Source organism: Sylvia atricapilla, chromosome 1 (assembly GCF_009819655.1).
Source record: "Sylvia atricapilla isolate bSylAtr1 chromosome 1, bSylAtr1.pri, whole genome shotgun sequence".
Taxonomy (NCBI): Eukaryota; Metazoa; Chordata; class Aves; order Passeriformes; family Sylviidae; genus Sylvia; species Sylvia atricapilla.
In genome coordinates this window covers 18,898,244-18,917,294 of record NC_089140.1, presented here as the reverse complement: position 1 = coordinate 18,917,294, position 19,051 = coordinate 18,898,244, and the positions used below count along the sequence as shown (strand labels likewise).

The 19,051-nt window shown below is 37.9% G+C and overlaps 2 protein-coding genes across 3 annotated transcripts in view; both read right to left on the bottom strand.

The window, feature by feature from the left end:
• Nucleotides 1-19,051, bottom strand: part of LOC136359609 (LIM zinc-binding domain-containing Nebulette) — a 249,893-nt gene that overhangs the window by 52,923 nt on the left and 177,919 nt on the right. The window lies entirely within an intron of this gene.
• Nucleotides 446-19,051, bottom strand: part of LOC136375410 (nebulette-like) — a 39,044-nt gene continuing 20,438 nt past the window's right edge. Inside the window, 7 exon segments of the mRNA XM_066340929.1 lie at nt 446-550; nt 1,492-1,599; nt 6,130-6,171; nt 6,173-6,235; nt 7,762-7,869; nt 14,516-14,617; nt 16,232-16,333. Of these exon segments, the coding sequence (XP_066197026.1) occupies nt 446-550; nt 1,492-1,599; nt 6,130-6,171; nt 6,173-6,235; nt 7,762-7,869; nt 14,516-14,617; nt 16,232-16,333 (630 nt within the window).

The following is a 19,051-nucleotide window of genomic DNA, read 5'->3' as shown; positions in this document are numbered from 1 at the left end:
TATGTAATATCACAGCTCTATTACAGAACTTTAGTATTCTTTATTTTTATCCATAACAAGTATGATAGATAATTATTTCAATTAAGTGAGTTATAAGTTATTCTATGCAGTTCAAGGCATCTGTATAACCACAACAGGCTACCATAAATGTGAAACAATTATTCAAAGGGAAAAACTACCATCTGGACACCAATGGAAATCCTTCCTTCCACCCCTTTATCTATCTGAAAAGAGTCTGGTTCACGTGTGCTGAGCTGTATGATTTCCTTACTACTATTCAGAATACAAAATGATATGAAGCAATTTTTGCTCGTGAAGTGACTTGTATGTAGTTGCCAAGAAAATTTTAAGTTACTCAGCACTCAGCAGCTTGTAGTGATGCTGTTTATTGCTCATTACAACTTAAAATGGAAAAAATAAATAAAAATCCCTTTCTTTACCTCTTTCAGCAGATTAGTGACTGTTTTATATGCAAGAACTCTGGGGTCTTGTCTAAATCCAGTGAAGGTCTTCCCTTGATCCCTTCTTCAAAATCTCTGCGGTACATTTTCTATTGTAGAAAACCAACAATTAGTGGTACATACATATGCAATTCCAAGCATATTTCAGAAGAGAGATTGTAAATAGACCAAGAAAGGAGCCCTGCCATAAATCAGATTTCACACTAATAGCAACTTCATTATGCATTTCATTACCTAGTTTATGTATACAAACAGACACAATCTAGACAAAATACGTGTACAGTATGTCCAAAGAGAATGTTGAGCCTGATCTATAAACAGTTTTGTTGGTAGAGAAAAGAGAAGACAAATGGCACACAAGGTAATGGTTAAAACTCATTAAAGTTTTCTACAAGAGGCTGAGATCATCTGTTTTCCATGACACAGCAAAAACTAATGGAATCAAACTGCAGCATGAGGACACCAGTGTATCCATCTCACTGCGGATGGATGGTAACGCACTGGACTAGATTGTCTGGGAAGTCACAAAATCTCCATCATTTGAAGGCTTTTTTTAAAAAAAATTAGAAAAACATGGCCTGATATAGGACAGGCAGTGCTGCCCTGGAGCCTGGGAACAGTCTTTCCTCCTTGATGAGCTTCCCGGCTGGAAAGGCAGGATGATGTTTAAGTTAAATCATGGGGTTAGGGTGGGTTCTGTGGCTTCACTCGCTACCACATAAGAACCACCCCTCCTCTAAGATGGAATTCAAGTGAAAATTTAAAAAGTTATGGATCTCTCATCTTATGACCTCTTGAGCTTCTTCTCTATTAAATTATGTGTGTGTACTGTTAGTACCAATGGCCTTTGAGAAACAGAACAAATTCACAAGAACTCAGCTACAGAATAGCAGAGAGAATTACTTGGTATAATTCTACCATATTCACAATTTACTCTCTGCTTGCACATTTTCTTAACTGAGTACAAGATGTCTGTTAACATCTCTGTTGATCTAAATTTTACTTGCTCAAAAAGTACACTCTTACTTACCTCACTTTGCATCTTTTGAGCCTCCTTTGAAACTTGATACATTGGTGTATCCACAAACTCCAGCATTGATCTGCCTTTAGATTTTTCATAATTTTCTCTGTACTTGACCTAGGAAAGTTAAAACAAAGTCTGTTAACAGCTGAGAGGATATGAGATCTTATTGCTTCCCTTGGCAAGAAACAAATCCTGTCTTAGCCATATTCCTTGGATGTTTTGACTTGGAAAACTTCTCCCAAACTTAACCTATTGGGGATATAGGGCAGTTAGATAAGGTAATATTTTGGGAGTCATTTATTCCTTTTCTACACAATTCATACCTAGAATTGTGAACTTGAAGACAACAGGAATAAGGAGGATCAATCACAATCCTTAAACTGATTGCATGGATTTGGCCAAATGACCTATGTCTAAACAGTTGGTAGCTTTTAATAGGATCCCCTGCTACATTTCCATAAAACAACATATTTACTGTAGCAACAACAAAATCTGCTTCACAGCCAGGCCTCACAGGTCTTTTTTTCAGGTCTCAGAAGCACCACTCTCAATGCATTTTTGTTTATACCTTGGGAGGGAGAAGAGAAGGAAACTACTGCTTCCACTAGGGTCCAGTCCTGCACCAACATTCCCCTCACTTCTACCAGGGACCTTAGGAGCTGGCAGCAAAATCACAGTGAGGGACGCGGGGTTAAGACATCAAGTTATTCCTTTATGCTAACTCACAAAGGAAAGACACTTTTGGAAACCTGGAGAAGCCTTCTGAACTCATTCATTGATACTCTTTGATTAAGACTGGCAAACACATTCCTTATCTCATCAGTCAGTGTGGGTCTGATGGAACAGTCTGCACAAGCTTTAAAGGAAAGCAAATAGCTACAAATCAAAATATTGTATTTATAGTGAGTAATGTAATTTTAATTTCTCTGTCTCTTTAAAATAGTGATTTCTGAATTTCTTTCCCTGACAGGCTTCTGCATTAGGCTTGGGTCCTGCAAAAACACTCTCCTCTCTCCTCATGGGGTGCCTCTGATGAATATGCACTGTACATCACTGAAATTTATCACATGGTTTTGTGCATTACTTAATCACCATTAAAACACTGCATTTTTCTCTTTGCAAGATGGGTTGTTTGTGGTTGGAATACCTGACTTTGAAGCACTGCATTTTCTTTGAGATTTGTTCTGTAGTGTGTGGGCTGAAATGATAGAAACATCTGCTTTGCTTAAATGATTTCTTATGTTCACACTGAAATAAAGAAATTCCAAGAATGTTTTCACAGAAAAAAATCCAGTTTTTTTAAGTTTTTGGAATTTAAATGCTATTTAAAATAACTATGAAAGAAAAGCATAGAAGAAACTGTATTTTAGTCCTATGAACTGGGGAGTTTCTGTCAAATGTGAATTTAAAATTATGTGATCCATAAAAAAGAGATATGATAAACATAGCTTTTTTTACATTCCTAGAGAAAATGGCTGTCCTGCTAATCTAAAAGCCAGATGTTTCTGTGTTCCATAGAAAATAAACATTATTATTTACACCTGAAGTGCAAAGAAACACACATGATGTCTGGGTTTGCCTCCTAGTGGAAAGAACTGTAATGTCACACAACAAAATCTCTTTAGTAGTGGAAACACACGAAAATTACCTCCACCTATAGATACTGATCTCATACTTTTACTCCATTCCTCAGCTAATGGAAGAATTTTTTTAAATTCTATAAAATCAAATTAGCTAAACTTGTAACTTTCATACATATTATCTAAACCACAAGCACCAGATATAGTCTCCTAAGTTCTATTTATTCACACTGTTCATTAAAATGAAATACATCTAAGTTGCCCCTTTTTTGCCTATATTTCATTAGTATCTCAAAGTGTCCATAACAGGAAACAGATTTAAAAATGCAAAAAAACAATTAAACTAGCTGTCCTACATATATCAAAGTGTCAAATTTTGTGTCTCTATAGTTCATACCAGAATAACATATATATTTGTTATGGTTTAATCACATCCAGCAACTAAGCCCCACACAAACTGCTCACAGGCTTTACCACGGTGGGATGGAGTAGAGAATCAGAAGGGTAAAAGTGAGAAAGTTTATGGCTTGAAATAAGTTAATAGTTTATATAAATAAGCTATAATAATCAACAGTAATAAAAGGAAAATAACAGAAAGAGAGAGAAAGCTCAAGAAAAAAAAAAACAAGAGATGCAAATGAAAAAAGTCACTCGCCATCAACCTATCCATGCTCAGCCTGTCCATGAGAAGCAACCCCTGGCCACTTTCCCCTGGCTTATATACTGAGAATGACACATATGTTGTGGAATACCCCTTTGGCCAGTTTGGGTCAGCTGTCCTGGCTGTGTCCTCTCCCAGCTTCTCATGCACCACCAGCCACCTCAATGGCAGCGCTGTGTCAGAAGATGAAAAGTTCCTGACTTAGTGTAAGCACTGCTCAGCTACAACCAAACCATCAGTGTGTTATCAACACTGTTTCCATCCTAAATCCAAAACACCCTGCTGTACTAGCTACTACGAAGAAAATTAACTCCATCCCAAATGAAACCAGGAAGTACTGGAACAAGGGAGAATTCCACCTTGTAATTTTCTTCCTCATCAAAATAATAAAACCAGGATGAGTTTTACCTGTCAAAAATCAATTTATTTATGTCCAAAGATGTCCATCAAGCTTTCCTCTTAACTGATGGAATTTATTCCCATGAAAGTCGATTTGTGTAACAGCCTTGCATTGATATTACAGTATAAGTGCTTCATAAAGCTGCACACACTTCCACATTCTAGGTCAATCAGCAAACCCATTCATTTAATCAACAATATTAGTTTATGAGTTTAATTAACCATAGAGGTTTTAATCTGTCACACTGGTGCAGGTGTGACATGTAGATGTGTTATGTAGAAGATAATGAGAAACATAAAGTTCAATGGAGAAAGGTATACCACAGGGATCAGCAAAACCTGGCAATTAGCAAGCTGCTTTGTGTTTAAAAAAAAAAAAAAAAAAAACACCAGACCATGGGACCAGTCTTTGGAAATCAGTTAACACGGGGAAGTCAGAGAGACTGTTCTTTACAATGGTGGCAGATTACAAAACAGATTTGGTGTGAGCTGTGGAGAGACACGTAGAACACAAGGAATGTACTGGAAAAGGAGGGAGAAAGGCAGAAGAGTAAACCTTTTAAATAAAAGTGATGGCATGGGGAGGTCAAATCTGAGAAGGACTGTGAAAATGGGATTTCTTTAAAAGACAAATATTCAGTGGAGAGCTTAGGGATCAGCAAAACATTCTCTTCTTGTACCAAATAAAAATACCCATCAGGATCTGGACAATGGAAAAATCATAGGTTTAGTATTTAGACTCCTAAGACGAGCACATGGACATTATGAATCAACCCCTCCAGGGCAAAGGAAAGAAATATAGTTTGTAAAAGATGATCTGCCTTAAGGGAAAGTTCAGGTTTCGACATATTCTCAGAGCTAAGATGATAAACTGATTAAGTTGATTCTGAGGGTGCTCATTTAATCAGCAAAAAGGCTTGCAATCATACCATACTCTAGAAGGAAACTAGGTTTGGGCCAAAACCTGCATGAAGAATGTAGGAAGAAAAAGACTCCAACTCATTTATTAGTCATACAAAAGGGGATAGTCAATGCTGGTTCACACAGGGAGTGAGACAAAAAACAAGCTTCAGTTCTCAAAACATAACACAAAAATCAAGTCTAGATGGATTATTTTATTTTAGACATAAGCAGGCACTGATTCAAAAGCTGACCCACTATGCTCCTACTCATTAGAGTTCATTGTCTGTGAAACACTCAACTCCTGTTAACTGTAGAGCAACCTTCCCTCCAACACCACTCACTCATGCCTCCCCCACAGCATTCCTGCAGGCCTGCTGTGTTTTTCTGGAGTAAAGATGACAAATGCAGCTAACCAGCCTATAGACACTCAGCCTAGATGCTCTTGGAGTGGGAAAGGACCTTTATCATGGCACAGGAGCCAGGGGTTTCCTAGCTCTTCTTTCCTGTTTCCAACCCCCACCATGATCCTCTAACACACCACCAGCCCCATCAAGGGGCATGTCTTGCTAAATGGCAGAATGGAGCATGTGCCTATTATCTGATCCAGTGTAGGAAGACTCAGACAGTTAGGAGGGCAAAAAGGTTTAGCCACAGAAGCCCAAAAGTAAGCTAACGCTCCAGAGGCTATTCATTTAAAAAGTCCAATATTAGACTAGCATAATGGTCATTTCTGTACAGAGACTGGCAGATAAAAGCAAGATCTTAGACAAAATGAGATTTGCAAGGAAATAAGTATTTTGGGTCTTAGAAAAAAGAAAAAGATAGACAATGTTTCAAATATATAAGAAACATTTAACATCAGAAGTCTGTGTTGACCAGAATTCCACAGTATTCTTTCACAGTGTATATTATCTGTTCTAATAACTGAAATATGTCTTCATAAAAACCCGTTTTATTTCACTACAACACTTCTCATCTACAACAGTTACAACACTATTGCCCACTACATTTGACAGCAAAAATGGGTTTCCTACCATGACTATACATAGTACATTCCTTACTAGACATATTTTTCAGGTCATTCTTAAAAAGGCAACTTACATCACTCTGTGTTTTGCTGATATTTAAAGCATGGTTTAAATTGCAGCAGGTTTGGTAGATCAGATGCTGGATCATGTAGGCTTTCTAAATCTTTCTTGTAGTTCACCTGGAAAGAGAATTCAAGTTATGCAAACTAAAGATTAATAAAATAATTCACAGCTGTGTACTACAGTGCGACCACTCGGAAAGAGGAAAACATTACGTGCTTGCCTGAGCAATCTCTCCCAGCCACTAGATGGTGGTCATCTACTGTTATTTCAAAGAAAAGGAAAGAACAATATAGGACTCATTCTGCTGAGTGCGTACTTAGGAACTACTCAAACTTTTCCTCCAAAAAAAGGACACTTACAACAAAATCACACTTCATATGACTTTTCAGGCTAGAATCAATTTTCTTCTTTTTCCTTTCCCCTCCCCTTCCCACCTCCCACCCCCTTAAATCGAGAGTATCTTCCTCAATACTTTGTCTCTTTGGTTCAATTTTAAACACATTTAATTCATATTCTTTTTCCCCTGCTTCAGGAATTACACCATCCAATTAAAAATTTGATATATAGCAGTTAAAGGGAAGTGCTCCTGGATATTTTATCCAATAAAGATTGCTTGCTGCAAATATAATCAATGTGGTGACTCAAGGCAAAAGATAATCACTTAATGAAGCAGCAGAAAGAAACATCCCATCAGCCAAAAGTAGGATTTTCCATTCTTCTGAGACCTGTATATCCAACTGTACAGGAAGAAAACTAAATGCCTTACCTGTCTTGGATGAAAGATCTTTTAAACTAATACCTGTAGTCCTTTCCACATATGTATTATGTTCGTCACTTCAGTTTGCCCATTTCTTATAATAATAACTGCTTCAACTGATTTTTTTACTACACATTTAGATTTTGGAAATAATTAGATAATCATCTGTACCCTTTCCAGAGGCAGTCTTTCCTGTTCCCATTGCACGGTACCTCACATCAGAAATGCTGGACTACAGAATGAAGGCTTATCTTTTGGCTATCTGGGATCACAGTCTCAAAGAAGAGATCACATTTTTAGCATTAGACAGACTTTTAAATATTTCATCCCAAGAGTGCTATCACTAGACATAGATTTTTTTCTGCAGGCTGGCTCCAGCAGCAGACACCCATTGCTGAAGCTAGTGACTGCTGTGTTTTGAAATACCATTGAGAACATCAACCAGAAGAATTAAGTCTAAATGACAGACATCCAAATCTGAACTGTTCATGTAACCTCCTTCTAAAACCACTGGAGAAATGACAGTACTTTGCTCCTCTAAAGACAGGCACCTCTAACAGATGAGAAGAATTGATGTATAAACCTGTTTATTTCTTTCCTGAATAAAAAGGGACCAAATGCAAGGCAAATAGTTTATAGTAAGGGGTCATACCTTTTGACACACAAAACTGAGATGAATCTCATCTCAAATGGCCATGAAAAACTCTTCAGGCTCTCTGTCAGAAGCAAAGGAAGAAATGGATAGCATGCTGTACCTGCTGCACACTGTATAGCAGAGACTGTAGCTCAGATGAATTCATAAGATGAAAAAAGGAATTCTACTTGTGAACAAATTAGGTTATTCAGGATGTAAATGCATATAAAATACAAAGCAAATTAACTTACATCACTTGCCAAGGTGGATGCAATCTGAGCTTGCTTGAAGGAAGCACTGTCAAGAGGATTGTACTGATGACTCCTCATTTCCTTACTGAACTTCTCTTTGTATTTCACCTTTCACCAGAACAAACATGTCTAATATTAACATGCAGCACTTTAAAAAGGCAGAGAATTCAGACGACAAAGAAGCTTATTAAATGCAATTGCTTTATTCATAAATCTTTAAGCAAAGTTTAAAGAAGCTCAGTTTACCCACACCTGTTACTGTCTTGTGTTGGTTTCAAATTAAGTTTTATGTATCTGAATTTTACTGAAATTCTAAGATGGTCATATGTGAGTCCTGCTGCTGAAGAATGTATAAAAAGAAAACAGAATCAAAACCATATGACTCACATGAGTAGTCAAATGAAATAGAACTGTTTGACTAGCAATAATAATCTATTCACTGAGAATCATTTGATTCATAATTAACATCAAAATTGTGGTTTTAATGAAAAACAATTCTAAGGTAAATAAACTGTATTATTTGTAAAACAAGTCACTTGTAAATTTTTCAAGCACTTGAATGTGGGGAGTCAGAATCAAACTTCCCACCACCAGGTCCACTGTCACTCCCACTGTGTTAGATTGCCACCGGAATTGTCAGGTCTGTTTTTAACTCTGCCAGAAACTTCCCACAAGACACTGAGGAATCCCTCTGTAGTACAGTCCTTTCTTGGGGATAATGCCCACCTCATTACAGTTCTAGAAAGCATAATTAAATGACTGCTGGCCATCCCTTTCACCATCTTTTCTTCTCATTCAAAAGAAAAAGGGGCAATGACAACACATGTAAGAGGAAATAAGAAATACTTAAATATGGAGACAATGGCATTAAAAGTAAATAAATCACAAAAATTCTATAAAACATGCTGAAAAACTGAATTCAGAATGTGAAAATATGAAATTGAACAAATAGTATATCTCCCTCCTTTGCTCCCTCTGTGAGTAATCATCAAACATCTGGAGACTCTGCACATATGTCTGCTTCTTTCCAACAGCTGGGCATAATGGAGGAGAATAAAGTTCAGTCTGAATTATGCTGCTTTCATGAATGCTAGGCAGACACCTGATATCTGAGCCTATGCAACATCCATTATAATTTACCACGCTCTGCACTAAATAAATACATGGATTTTTCCCTACTCCTTTTTTCTCTATTCCCACATGAATGTCTGATAAAGTGGTTAAGCCACCTCAAAAAAGCTTCAATTTTTTTTTTTCTCGGCCTTAGTTGTGGGAAGAGGATTTTTTCCTTTAAGGTTCTTCCTTGCCTCAAAAGACCCTCAACATCATTTAGCTTATGAAACCTCATTATCTTTGGCCACAATGCCCACTATTTCATTAATCAGGATAACAAGAAACCAAAACTAAGCCACACAAACAGGAACTAGCCATATATGTTCAAGCACTACATCATTATTCCAGCACTTAAGGGAATTTTTCTAAGTAAGGAAACTATAAAATATTGTTACTTTTAAAGAAAAACTTTATCTGAACACATTATGAACTTCATAATCTTTTGCACTAACAGTAGAAGAGAGTATCTATTGCCTTCTGGTAGATTCATCTGGTTTATATTGTTTGATATTTGCCTTGGCATTGGATCAAGTGCAAAAGCATATATCTGAATACAAAGACAAAGGCAAATCCATGCTCTGTACAAGCAGTGAAAGAATAAATCAGAGGGCTTTTCTCTCTAAAAAGGTGTATCCAAAACTTGCCTTCCAATGAAAATCAGGCAGTGCAGTAATATGTCAATCAAAAAGCCAGAGATGAAGTCAGCAGGGTAAGCAAAACTGTATTTTACTCCTTTACCCACATCACAACACCAAGCATAAGACTTTAAATATCCAAATACTTCAGGCTGCCTTCTCCTGGCCAAGGAATGGCCACAAACAGTACACACAGACCAAACGCACAACATGGCACTTGAAATTCATGTTAAGTGGGAAAGCACTGGTGCCAAAGGGTCCTCTCCTCACAACTGGCTTGCCATCTTCCAGCTGCAGCCATTTCATGCCACCATTTAAAAAAATTTTTAGCAACACATTTCAATCTAGAGGTTCCAGTACTGGATCCTCTTTAGTGCCACGTCAGACCATATTGCTGCCACTGAAGGACAGAGTCTTCCCGGCGCCCCCATGTCCTGATGCCAATGTGCAGGAGGGTCCCAAAATTAAAGGAGCCCCCCAACCACTGTGACTGTCAGTGTTCTGGCTGCAGTAGGGCTGTCTCACAGCTCCAGGCCCTGCTGCCTCCTCTGGCTGCTCAGCTCATTGCCTTTGCTCCCCTCCTCATCGCACGGGTCGCTCTGGGGCAAAGCAGAGCACATGCAGTAATATCTGAGACAACCCTGGCAGTGTCTCCAGAGCACTTACAGCAGTCATTTAACTGACCTGTCATAGGGGATTTGTTGCTTTGAAAGCTACATAGATGTACACTCTCTCTTTTATCAACATTTTTCTGGTTCTTTCTCCCTTTTGAAAGGAAGCGCAGAGTGGGAGAGAGTGAAGAAAGAAGAGCAAGCCCGTGGATGAGTCATGGTGAAGGAAAGCACACAGTATTTATCATCCTTTTGAACAGGGTGAATACAGTTTAAAAAGAGGAAATATGCCTAAGAGAAAGAGTTCTGAATAAAAACAAGAAAGAAAAATACCACATACGATTTCTAAATCATCAGAAGCGGGGAGGTCTTGGCTCTAAGATGGTGGAAGAGCAAACAAGTGGGAGTAGAATTGACAGTTGTTAGTGGACACTTATCTACAAATTTCATCATTAACCAAGAGCTTTACTTTAATGAGGGCTTAAAAGGATGGTTACTTATTTACCGTCTTCATTAAAGTCTTAAGCTTGTTTATTTTTTTAGAGATTATATAGTGGGGGTTAATTTAAAAGAAATGCATGAAGGTTGCTCTCTAAAGACTGCTTAAGAAAGAGCAGATTCTGCAGGCTTTTAACACAACAACATCCCTGAAAAACCAAACTGGAATTAAATAAGGCCTGGATAAACAAACTTCTCATTGGCCTTGCAAAAAACCTATAAAAAGTCAGAATTGCAGCTGGACAGAGCAATATCTTTTGAAGCTTAGCAGCAACATTCCTAAATCAAATCTGTAGTTCAAAGCTGTTCACACAGGGAGTGTTCAGTTTCAGAAGTGGATGACATCACCCACTGTTCAGATTTACAAAGAAACTACAAAAATTGAATCATTCAATCACTGGGATCCTATGATGAAGCAGACACTTGCAGCTAAAGCATTTCCTTGTGGCCATATGAAAACATCTTAAAAAAAGGAGAAAACCTGTCAGAGCACATATATATTGAGGGAAATGTAGCATAAACAAAGAGCAAAATTGAAATAGTCATTGCTAAAAGCAGAAGCAGAATTTAAAGCACAGAAAGATGGAGAAAATCCTAGGCTCTTCGGGTTGTTACTGAAAATCTCAGAGAAGGTGCATTTTGAAAAAACATTCTGCCTCTAACAGTTTTATCCCTAGAACAATAAGCACCAGATTCAGCAAAAAATATGAATATCCAAAATTATTCATCTTAAATCCAATTACTGAACACCATAAGAGGAATACTTCATATCAGCAGCTCTTTGAAAAAGCTAATAAAATGCATTAAAAAACATAAAGAGGACATGAACAAGAGCATGTTTTAATAAAAAAATAGAAAAAAATAGCCCAAATTATACAATGCACACTCGGCAAATTGACAAGCTTCATGTTTTCACAAGGGCTAACACAGTTTCTGTTTTAAATTTCATTTAAAATCAACAGAAAAGGGTTACCACATGCTGTGGGTAAATATACTAGTTCTGGGAGCTATTATTTTTGCTGCTGTTGTTGTCAAAAGCTTTGTTAAATAAAAATAAAAAAGGAAGGAAAGGAGAAAGAGAGAAAACAGTGATTTCTGTAAAGCCTTGAGCGCCAGTCAAACATTAACACTATTTTCTTCGCTTTGTTTGCTTTCCTGCTTGCCTTGATTGCTTTCTCCCTTCGTTACACCCACACTGCCTGACCTCTTCTTGCTCCTGTTCTCTATACTCCCTAAATTACCTACCCATATGCACCACATTAAAACATGTTATCATCTTCTCTTCCCATTACATCCATCAGAATTGTCAACTTTGCAAATTTACTGTGAGGGTCAAATAACTAATATTTCTCTGGATGTCGCAGCTTATGGATTCATGCAATTAAGGGAGATCATCAACTTTCAACACAAAAAGTTTATGATCTTCCCATTTTCTGAGAAACAAATGGAAACTCTAAAAGCCAGGAAGTCTGGAGACAATAAAGAGATCATTAACTTTACTCTTTTTTAAATCTTGTAAGTGTTACAAGCCTGTTTCATGAACCTTGCATGAGGAGGACTGACATGACTGACCCATATTTAAGTCTCTCTCTCCCCTCCAGCACAGGTGCATTCCTCATCCTGCCCCACCACCCTGCTCTTTGGACACAGGGGTCATCTTCATTTTTCTGTGCTCTTGATTTATGATTACTGTGTCTAAGTGTTATAATGATTCAAATAATATATAAGAACATTAGACAACTCATGGCCACTAGCTTGCCTCCAGAGGACTTGGGGGAATTGCTGAGTGCACCTCCCTGCTGCTGAGAGCTGCCCAGTATTTGCACCCTCTGTGCTGCTGCAGGCAGAGTGCCAGTCTGAGGCACTGCCTCCTGCTCTGAAAGCACAGTCCCCATCACACACACTGCAGCACAGACTGAGGAGAGGACAATACAAGAAAGGATCCCAAAACTTGGATCCAGAGCCATAGACTGCAGAGTTCGGACCACCAAGGTTTATTCTATCTTCTTTACAAATAAACCAAACACAACATACATTTTGTCAACTTCTCCTCCCTCCCTGTCACACCTTCTGCACTATTTGGACTCTCTAAAGAAGTTAAAATTGCACAATAAATGCTGCCTTCCACAGAAGGATCTCAGCTAGAACTGCTGCCATCTCAGCTCCTGGCAGTGAAGAGGCCCTATTATAAAGCATTTGCAAATGCAGCTTGCATTGTCCAAGACAAAAAGCGCATCTAATAAAAATGAGATAAAAAGTGCATTGATGAAGCCTTCCGTGTAGCTGGCTCATCAGCCTGCAGGACCCCATGATCCGATGATATTTTTCACTTGTGATTGTTGGCCACAATCTCATGGGTACCAGGCTTGGGAGGACAGAGAGGGCTATTGGAAGGGTTATGGTTTGGTGTCATTGGCAGAAACAGGCAGCTGCAAGCTCACTAGACTCTGAAGCAGGCTGCAAGGACAGGAGTGTGTAAGCAGCCATTGACTGCAAAGGACATCACACACTAAATTTAGATATGGACCCTTTTAAAAACCATTGAACTTGTTTGCTAAATGACAGTCCTGCTTCCTGTAAGTGACACTCAGGTCTGAGCAGCATCGCACTGGCCCTTTCTGGAAAATACAGGATAACTTCCAAGCCTGCACAATGCTAAACACAAAATAATCTCTTAGCAGACTTGCCCATCAGCAGAGAAATGAGAACATGATCTATTATAAAATAGAAGACAGAAATCTACTTGAAAAACACAAACTCATTTCAATTCTGAGCACACCACCAACAAAGCAATAGAAACCATTTGTTTCCTTCTTTTCCTCTTTGTGTAATGCTTCAAAGTTTACAATGGTGTGAAACAGGAAATCATGCAGCAGGTATCTAAGGATAACAGCAAAGGAACTCAACCACCTGCAGACACTGTACTGTTCTCCAGCTTGTTCTCTACGACACATTATTCTCATTTTGTGCTAGCAGTAGGAAGACATTTAGTATCTTGCAAAATCACACGTATTTTTTTACATATCACTGATGTAAATAACATTTATTTTTTTACATATCACTGATGTTGAGTCTGTCCTATTATATACACTATTTACACTTGAGATGTTTTTTTGGCTCTGGGAAGACTGACACAACCTTCTCCAATCAAAGGGCACTATCATCCTCTTACAGGAGGGCAGTTTCTGGGTTTTCAAAAGCTCCAAGGATAGCTGGATAGGATTACTAGTAAGAACTATGCAAGGCACTTTAAAATAACTACTTCAGACAAAAAAAGGGAGGAAAAAAGAAGAAAAAAGAAAAAAAGAAAAAAAAACAGATCAGCAGTGAAAAATCTGTTCTCACAAAGTCAGGATGATCTGTAGTAGAGTCTTATGTGTACATCTTCTGAGTAGAAAACTACTAAGAGGAGGAGGGAATATTTCTATTTCAGATTTCTTTTTAGTTAACAACTAAAGGGGGAAGGAAGGTGGGTGGTTTACATGTCAGGCCAAATTCAGATCCCATTACTCACATTAGCAAGCAGCTACACAGAAGACCTCAGTTACTTCAGTGGGATTAATCACAGGGTAAGGTTCCACTCAAACTGAATGAGGAGCAAAATTTGCCCCTAAATTACATACACTTAATATTTTAGAAATCCTAGAAAATCTTTATAAATATACACCATCTCCATGAGCAAGTTGTAGTCAGAATTCATCATATTTTTGCTTCAAAATGTGTATTTGGTTTCCTAAGAATCCAAAATTTACTAATCATTGTAATGCTATATGAAAAGTTTGAGAACATAATCTTCAGGGCCATTAGAGATAATCATCTAAAAATCCATGTATTTCTTTGCATTACTAGGAATGAGATATTTGGATGAAATCATTGTAAAATGATGGACAATCTTACTTGGCTGAAAAGTTTTGAAACTCCTTTAGCATGTTCAAAATCGGGTCTTCCAAGTACAGCAGACTCCTTGTTCAGCTCTCCCCTTCCTTTCTTGTATTTAGCCTAAAAAAAAAAAAAAAAAAAAAAAAAAAAAAGGAGGGGGGGCAAGAATATGAATCACTAATTAATTGCTTGGGGTTTTTTATCAAGAGAAATGTAAGCATTAAAGTTTGTAGAAAAAGTCTCACATAATGGTCTGCATTGACACTACTGTTCTAATCAGCTCAAGAAAAGCCCTTCTCAGGGTTCAGCTCCTTAACAATATAATATTTATTAATTGAAAAACACAGCATGCGAAATTCACAAAATTCAATTTTAACCAAATGCACAGCTCATGCCAGAGAAATGCTGTCCTCCCAGTCAAGGCAGAATGAGTTACAGAGGCTCAGCATTTCTTATGACAGGGTCTACAGTTAACACAAGATTATTTGCAGCAGCTGAAAGCAGTCTTGAAATAAAACTAGTCTGAGGGGCAACTTTTTTGAACTGTAAGGTCAATTTCCACTCTCAGTTTTACCACTGCAGTCTCTCTGGATGTCAGTGAGACTGCACTGGTGTCACAGAGCTGAATTAGTCCCACAAGGTTAATGTTATGTGATCTCTCCAGCTGAACTGCCTTCCATGCAAATTGCTGCAATTTTTTCCCCACAATGCATTAGAAAGAAACCCACAGATAAATCAACAATAGGTGCTTTGCAATGCCACAAACTAAATTACCCATTGCCTAAAATAGGCTTCTTGCATTACTCAAGCCTTGTGAGTCAGCAAGGACACATCATAAGAACAGACTGGGAGAAATAAAAGTCCCAAAGCCACTCTAATTCTAAGAGCACTTGAAAAGCAATTAGTAAATTTGCATGTTGAACATAACACTTAGTAGAAGTTCTTGGTTTTCAAAAAATCTCGAATATTGAAAGGTGAATTTCAATCTCTTAAATCTGTCTCTCCAAATGTGTCTAATCAGTCTCACATTTAATTAATTACTTAAAAACTTGACTCAGGGCCTTTAGTACATATATTGTTTGACTTGTGTACAATAAAATACTGAACTGCATCACACACTGCTGCTTCTCAAACTGTTCCTTCACCTGTCTGTTAGCCGAGGCCACAGTGGAAGGGCAAAGAATCTGAGAGGGTAGTTCAGGGAGGAGCTACCATAAAAGAGCCATCATCTGCACAGCTCCTGGAAGGACAGCAGGGAATTACATTTTCCTGTCACTGCCAGCTGAGATGGGAAAAGGAAGGGGTATCCTGGCATGCCAGCTTCTCTCAAACCAAGGTAAAAAAGGTTTGGGATGTCTTCTAAAGTGCAGTATAGCATACAAGCACATGACTTATCTTGAGAATTATTATCACGAATAAAGCTGAAACAAAAGCAACTAGCAATTTTCACATTGTCTTTACATCAATTACCAATAATCACAAAGATCATACTGTCAACAAGTAAAAAGGAGAAACCCATAGCCTTCTAGCCTGCCAGGCAAGACTAGTTTGTTTTGGTCATGTTTGGAATTCTTTTAATCAAATCTCCCTAGCAGATTTGGGGGTTTTCTGTTCTAGGTGCAGGTTTTCTGTTCAAGACATTTGAGAATTCCAGCAGCATTCCAAAAAAAACTGATCAAAAGTGGAATAAAAAAGTTACATGTCTAAAAAATAGAGAGTAAAAGGAGAACACACATCACTTATTATCTTCGTTATCTCAGTTGCCTTCTTTATGTCTGGTCTGTTCAGCACTTCAGTGTACCTGTGAGTATCTTGCACATCCTTCTTATAGGATACCTGTCAAAGAAAACACAGTTTTGTTTAAAACAAACAATAAAGTTTGAAGTTCATAAATAAGTTTTGAATTACCTGTCTATTGAGATATCAAACTAAATAGAACTCCAATTAATTTATTCCATTAGAGTTTATTCTGCTTGACAGGGATTGTAAGGTAAGACCCACACACAAGGTAACATGATAAGGAAGAAATCCAGAAGCATAAAATACAGTTGGAAAAAGAAAAAATGTTTTGCTTAGAAGCATAGTGGAAAATTAAAGCATTGCAAAGACACAAATATTAGGTTTTATAATAAAATTTCAGAGACTTTTTAAGAGTATAGCTTTTTTTCCTATGTTGTACCCATTTTTAATACAAACCAACCCCTGCTCTGATACTGAATATTGCAGCCTAGCAGATTGCAGCTACACCAAAGAGAAACTATAATTCTATCATAGTGAGTTTCTTTCTCAGTACTAGACAGACATGTAGCTTGTACGTAATTCAGTGATACAACTCCACCCCAGCATCCCCACAATGCCATTGATTTGTTCCTTTGCACAATCAAGGGAACAAGAAGGCTGAGTGTTCCAGCATGTTGAGTACATGACTGACCCTTTGTGTTTGTGCAAAACTACCATAATGAATGGGCTCAGAAAACTTTGGCCAGAAGGCTCAACCACAGACAGGAGAGTCCAAACATCCTTCATTTAGCAAAGCAATCATGGGAGCAGTACAGACCTCAGGGACATTATAGAGCTCCACAAATTATTCTTCTTTTTCCCTCTTCAAGGTTTGGGGACTTTTTCCTGCTCTAGCACATGTGCCAATCTAAGCCAATTTCCAAGGGTTGTCTTACTGAATTACTCTTAATAACATTCTGTCTGTAGTATTCAAAAGTGTCTGACAAATTGAAGTTTCAGGCAAAACTTGGAGAACACAAAATTCAGAGGAAACAGAAAGCAAAAGAATAATTCCTATTTCAGTGAGAAATGTTTTCGATTTTCTTTAGTCACTTCACAAAGTTAATCAACCTCTCAAGATAGTATTTCACCAGCAAGAAATTCTCAGCTTGAAGTTTCTCGTTTCTGCTCCTATTTCCAATGTAAAGTTTCACTCTGGGTACAATACAACGAACTCATAAACTGCAGCAGTCAGTGACAAATATACTTCATAGAAACAGTATTGCAGAAAGAAAAGGAAAAAAAATTACTTTTTGGCAAATATTTTACATGCAACAGGAAAGTAATTTTGTGTCCATATGGCTTCAGCTAAGCAAACAAGCTAAACAGGCTTCATTGTTGGCTGCCTGCCCAAAAATAGATCCTATAATTTTTAATCTGCCATGACACCCAAGTGTAATCACTGATAAAAGAAACAAATAAATAGGTCTGATGGATTCAGCCCAAATTATCACATATGTACAAAAGTTGATTCTAACAGTTGGTGTAAATCACTGTAACTTTTGTTTTAGTTATACTTATATTTTTTCTATTTTTTCAGAAACTAGCGGTAGAGAGGATCATTTGCAATTCAGGACTTTACATGAATTTAGTTAATTATATGCTGTTCATCCTAATGACCACATGAGGTGAGGTGGAAACCACAAAGGCAGCAGAAACAGGTTTCTGAATAGCACCCTATGATCCATGTAAATTGCAAATTAAAGGCCAGCATATGTGCTTAAAATAGAAATTAGGAATGTAGTGAATTTAACATCAGAGAATCAAGAACAGGGGTGATAAAGTTGAGGAAACGTGGTCACTTATGGCTCCCAAATGATATGATCATATAGTACATGAAATAATGGATTGTGGTTAATTTCGGGGAAAGGAAGGGGGGGAGAAATAAGACAGTGACAGTCCTTTATATTTCACTATTTCCAATTATATTAGATGCAAGGCCAATTGCTATATCTTTCCCTGAGTGAATTATTATTCTTCCTGCACCTAAACCAGTATACCTATTACTTATGTCTGAGGGAAAGTCATCTAGCATTTTACAAATGTCTGCAATATATATTTGCTCCATTCTGCAGCTTGTCATACTCCAGTGAGAATAAAAATGTTATGCAGCAGAACAGTAGTTTGTCAGAGGTAGGCCAAAGAAAGAAAAAATATGTTTCCCATTTCCTGAATAACCTCAATCCCTGGATGCTGACCCTCTCCCATTGGGACACTGTGCTGGCCTCTATTACACAGCTGCTATTCTGTTCCATCTAGTGATTTTTTTTTTTAATAGTGCTATGTTAGAACTGTGAAACCAGAGCTATTCTGGGAGAGCAGGAGAACAGACGCAGACAGGGCAAAGCAACCGGCTTGGTGTGTGCACCCATGGGCATCAGAAGATGGAAAGTGAAGAAGCCCAAGAGAGGGGAAAAGCAATAGAAGAAAGAAAACAGCAGAAGCACCCCAGAGAAGGAGCCATCTTTTGTCCTGAGCTGGCTTATACCCTTACAGAATTTCCAGGCATTACCTGATGCCTTTACTCAATCTTCATTTCAAAGGGTTGCTCAGGCCCTACCAAAAAAAATCAGCAAAGGCTGAAGTTGTTCCATTTCACGAGGACCACAGGTCTACAAAAAAATTTGTTCCAGCTGGCTTTTGCATAGGAAAAGTAATTGATATAACAATTTTAGAGCAGCAGTGAAAGACCTAGATGGAGAGTTACAGCAGACCAGTGGGAAATGCAAACAAGAAGGAGCAACTAAAAGGGAAAAAGTGTCATCATGAGTTCTG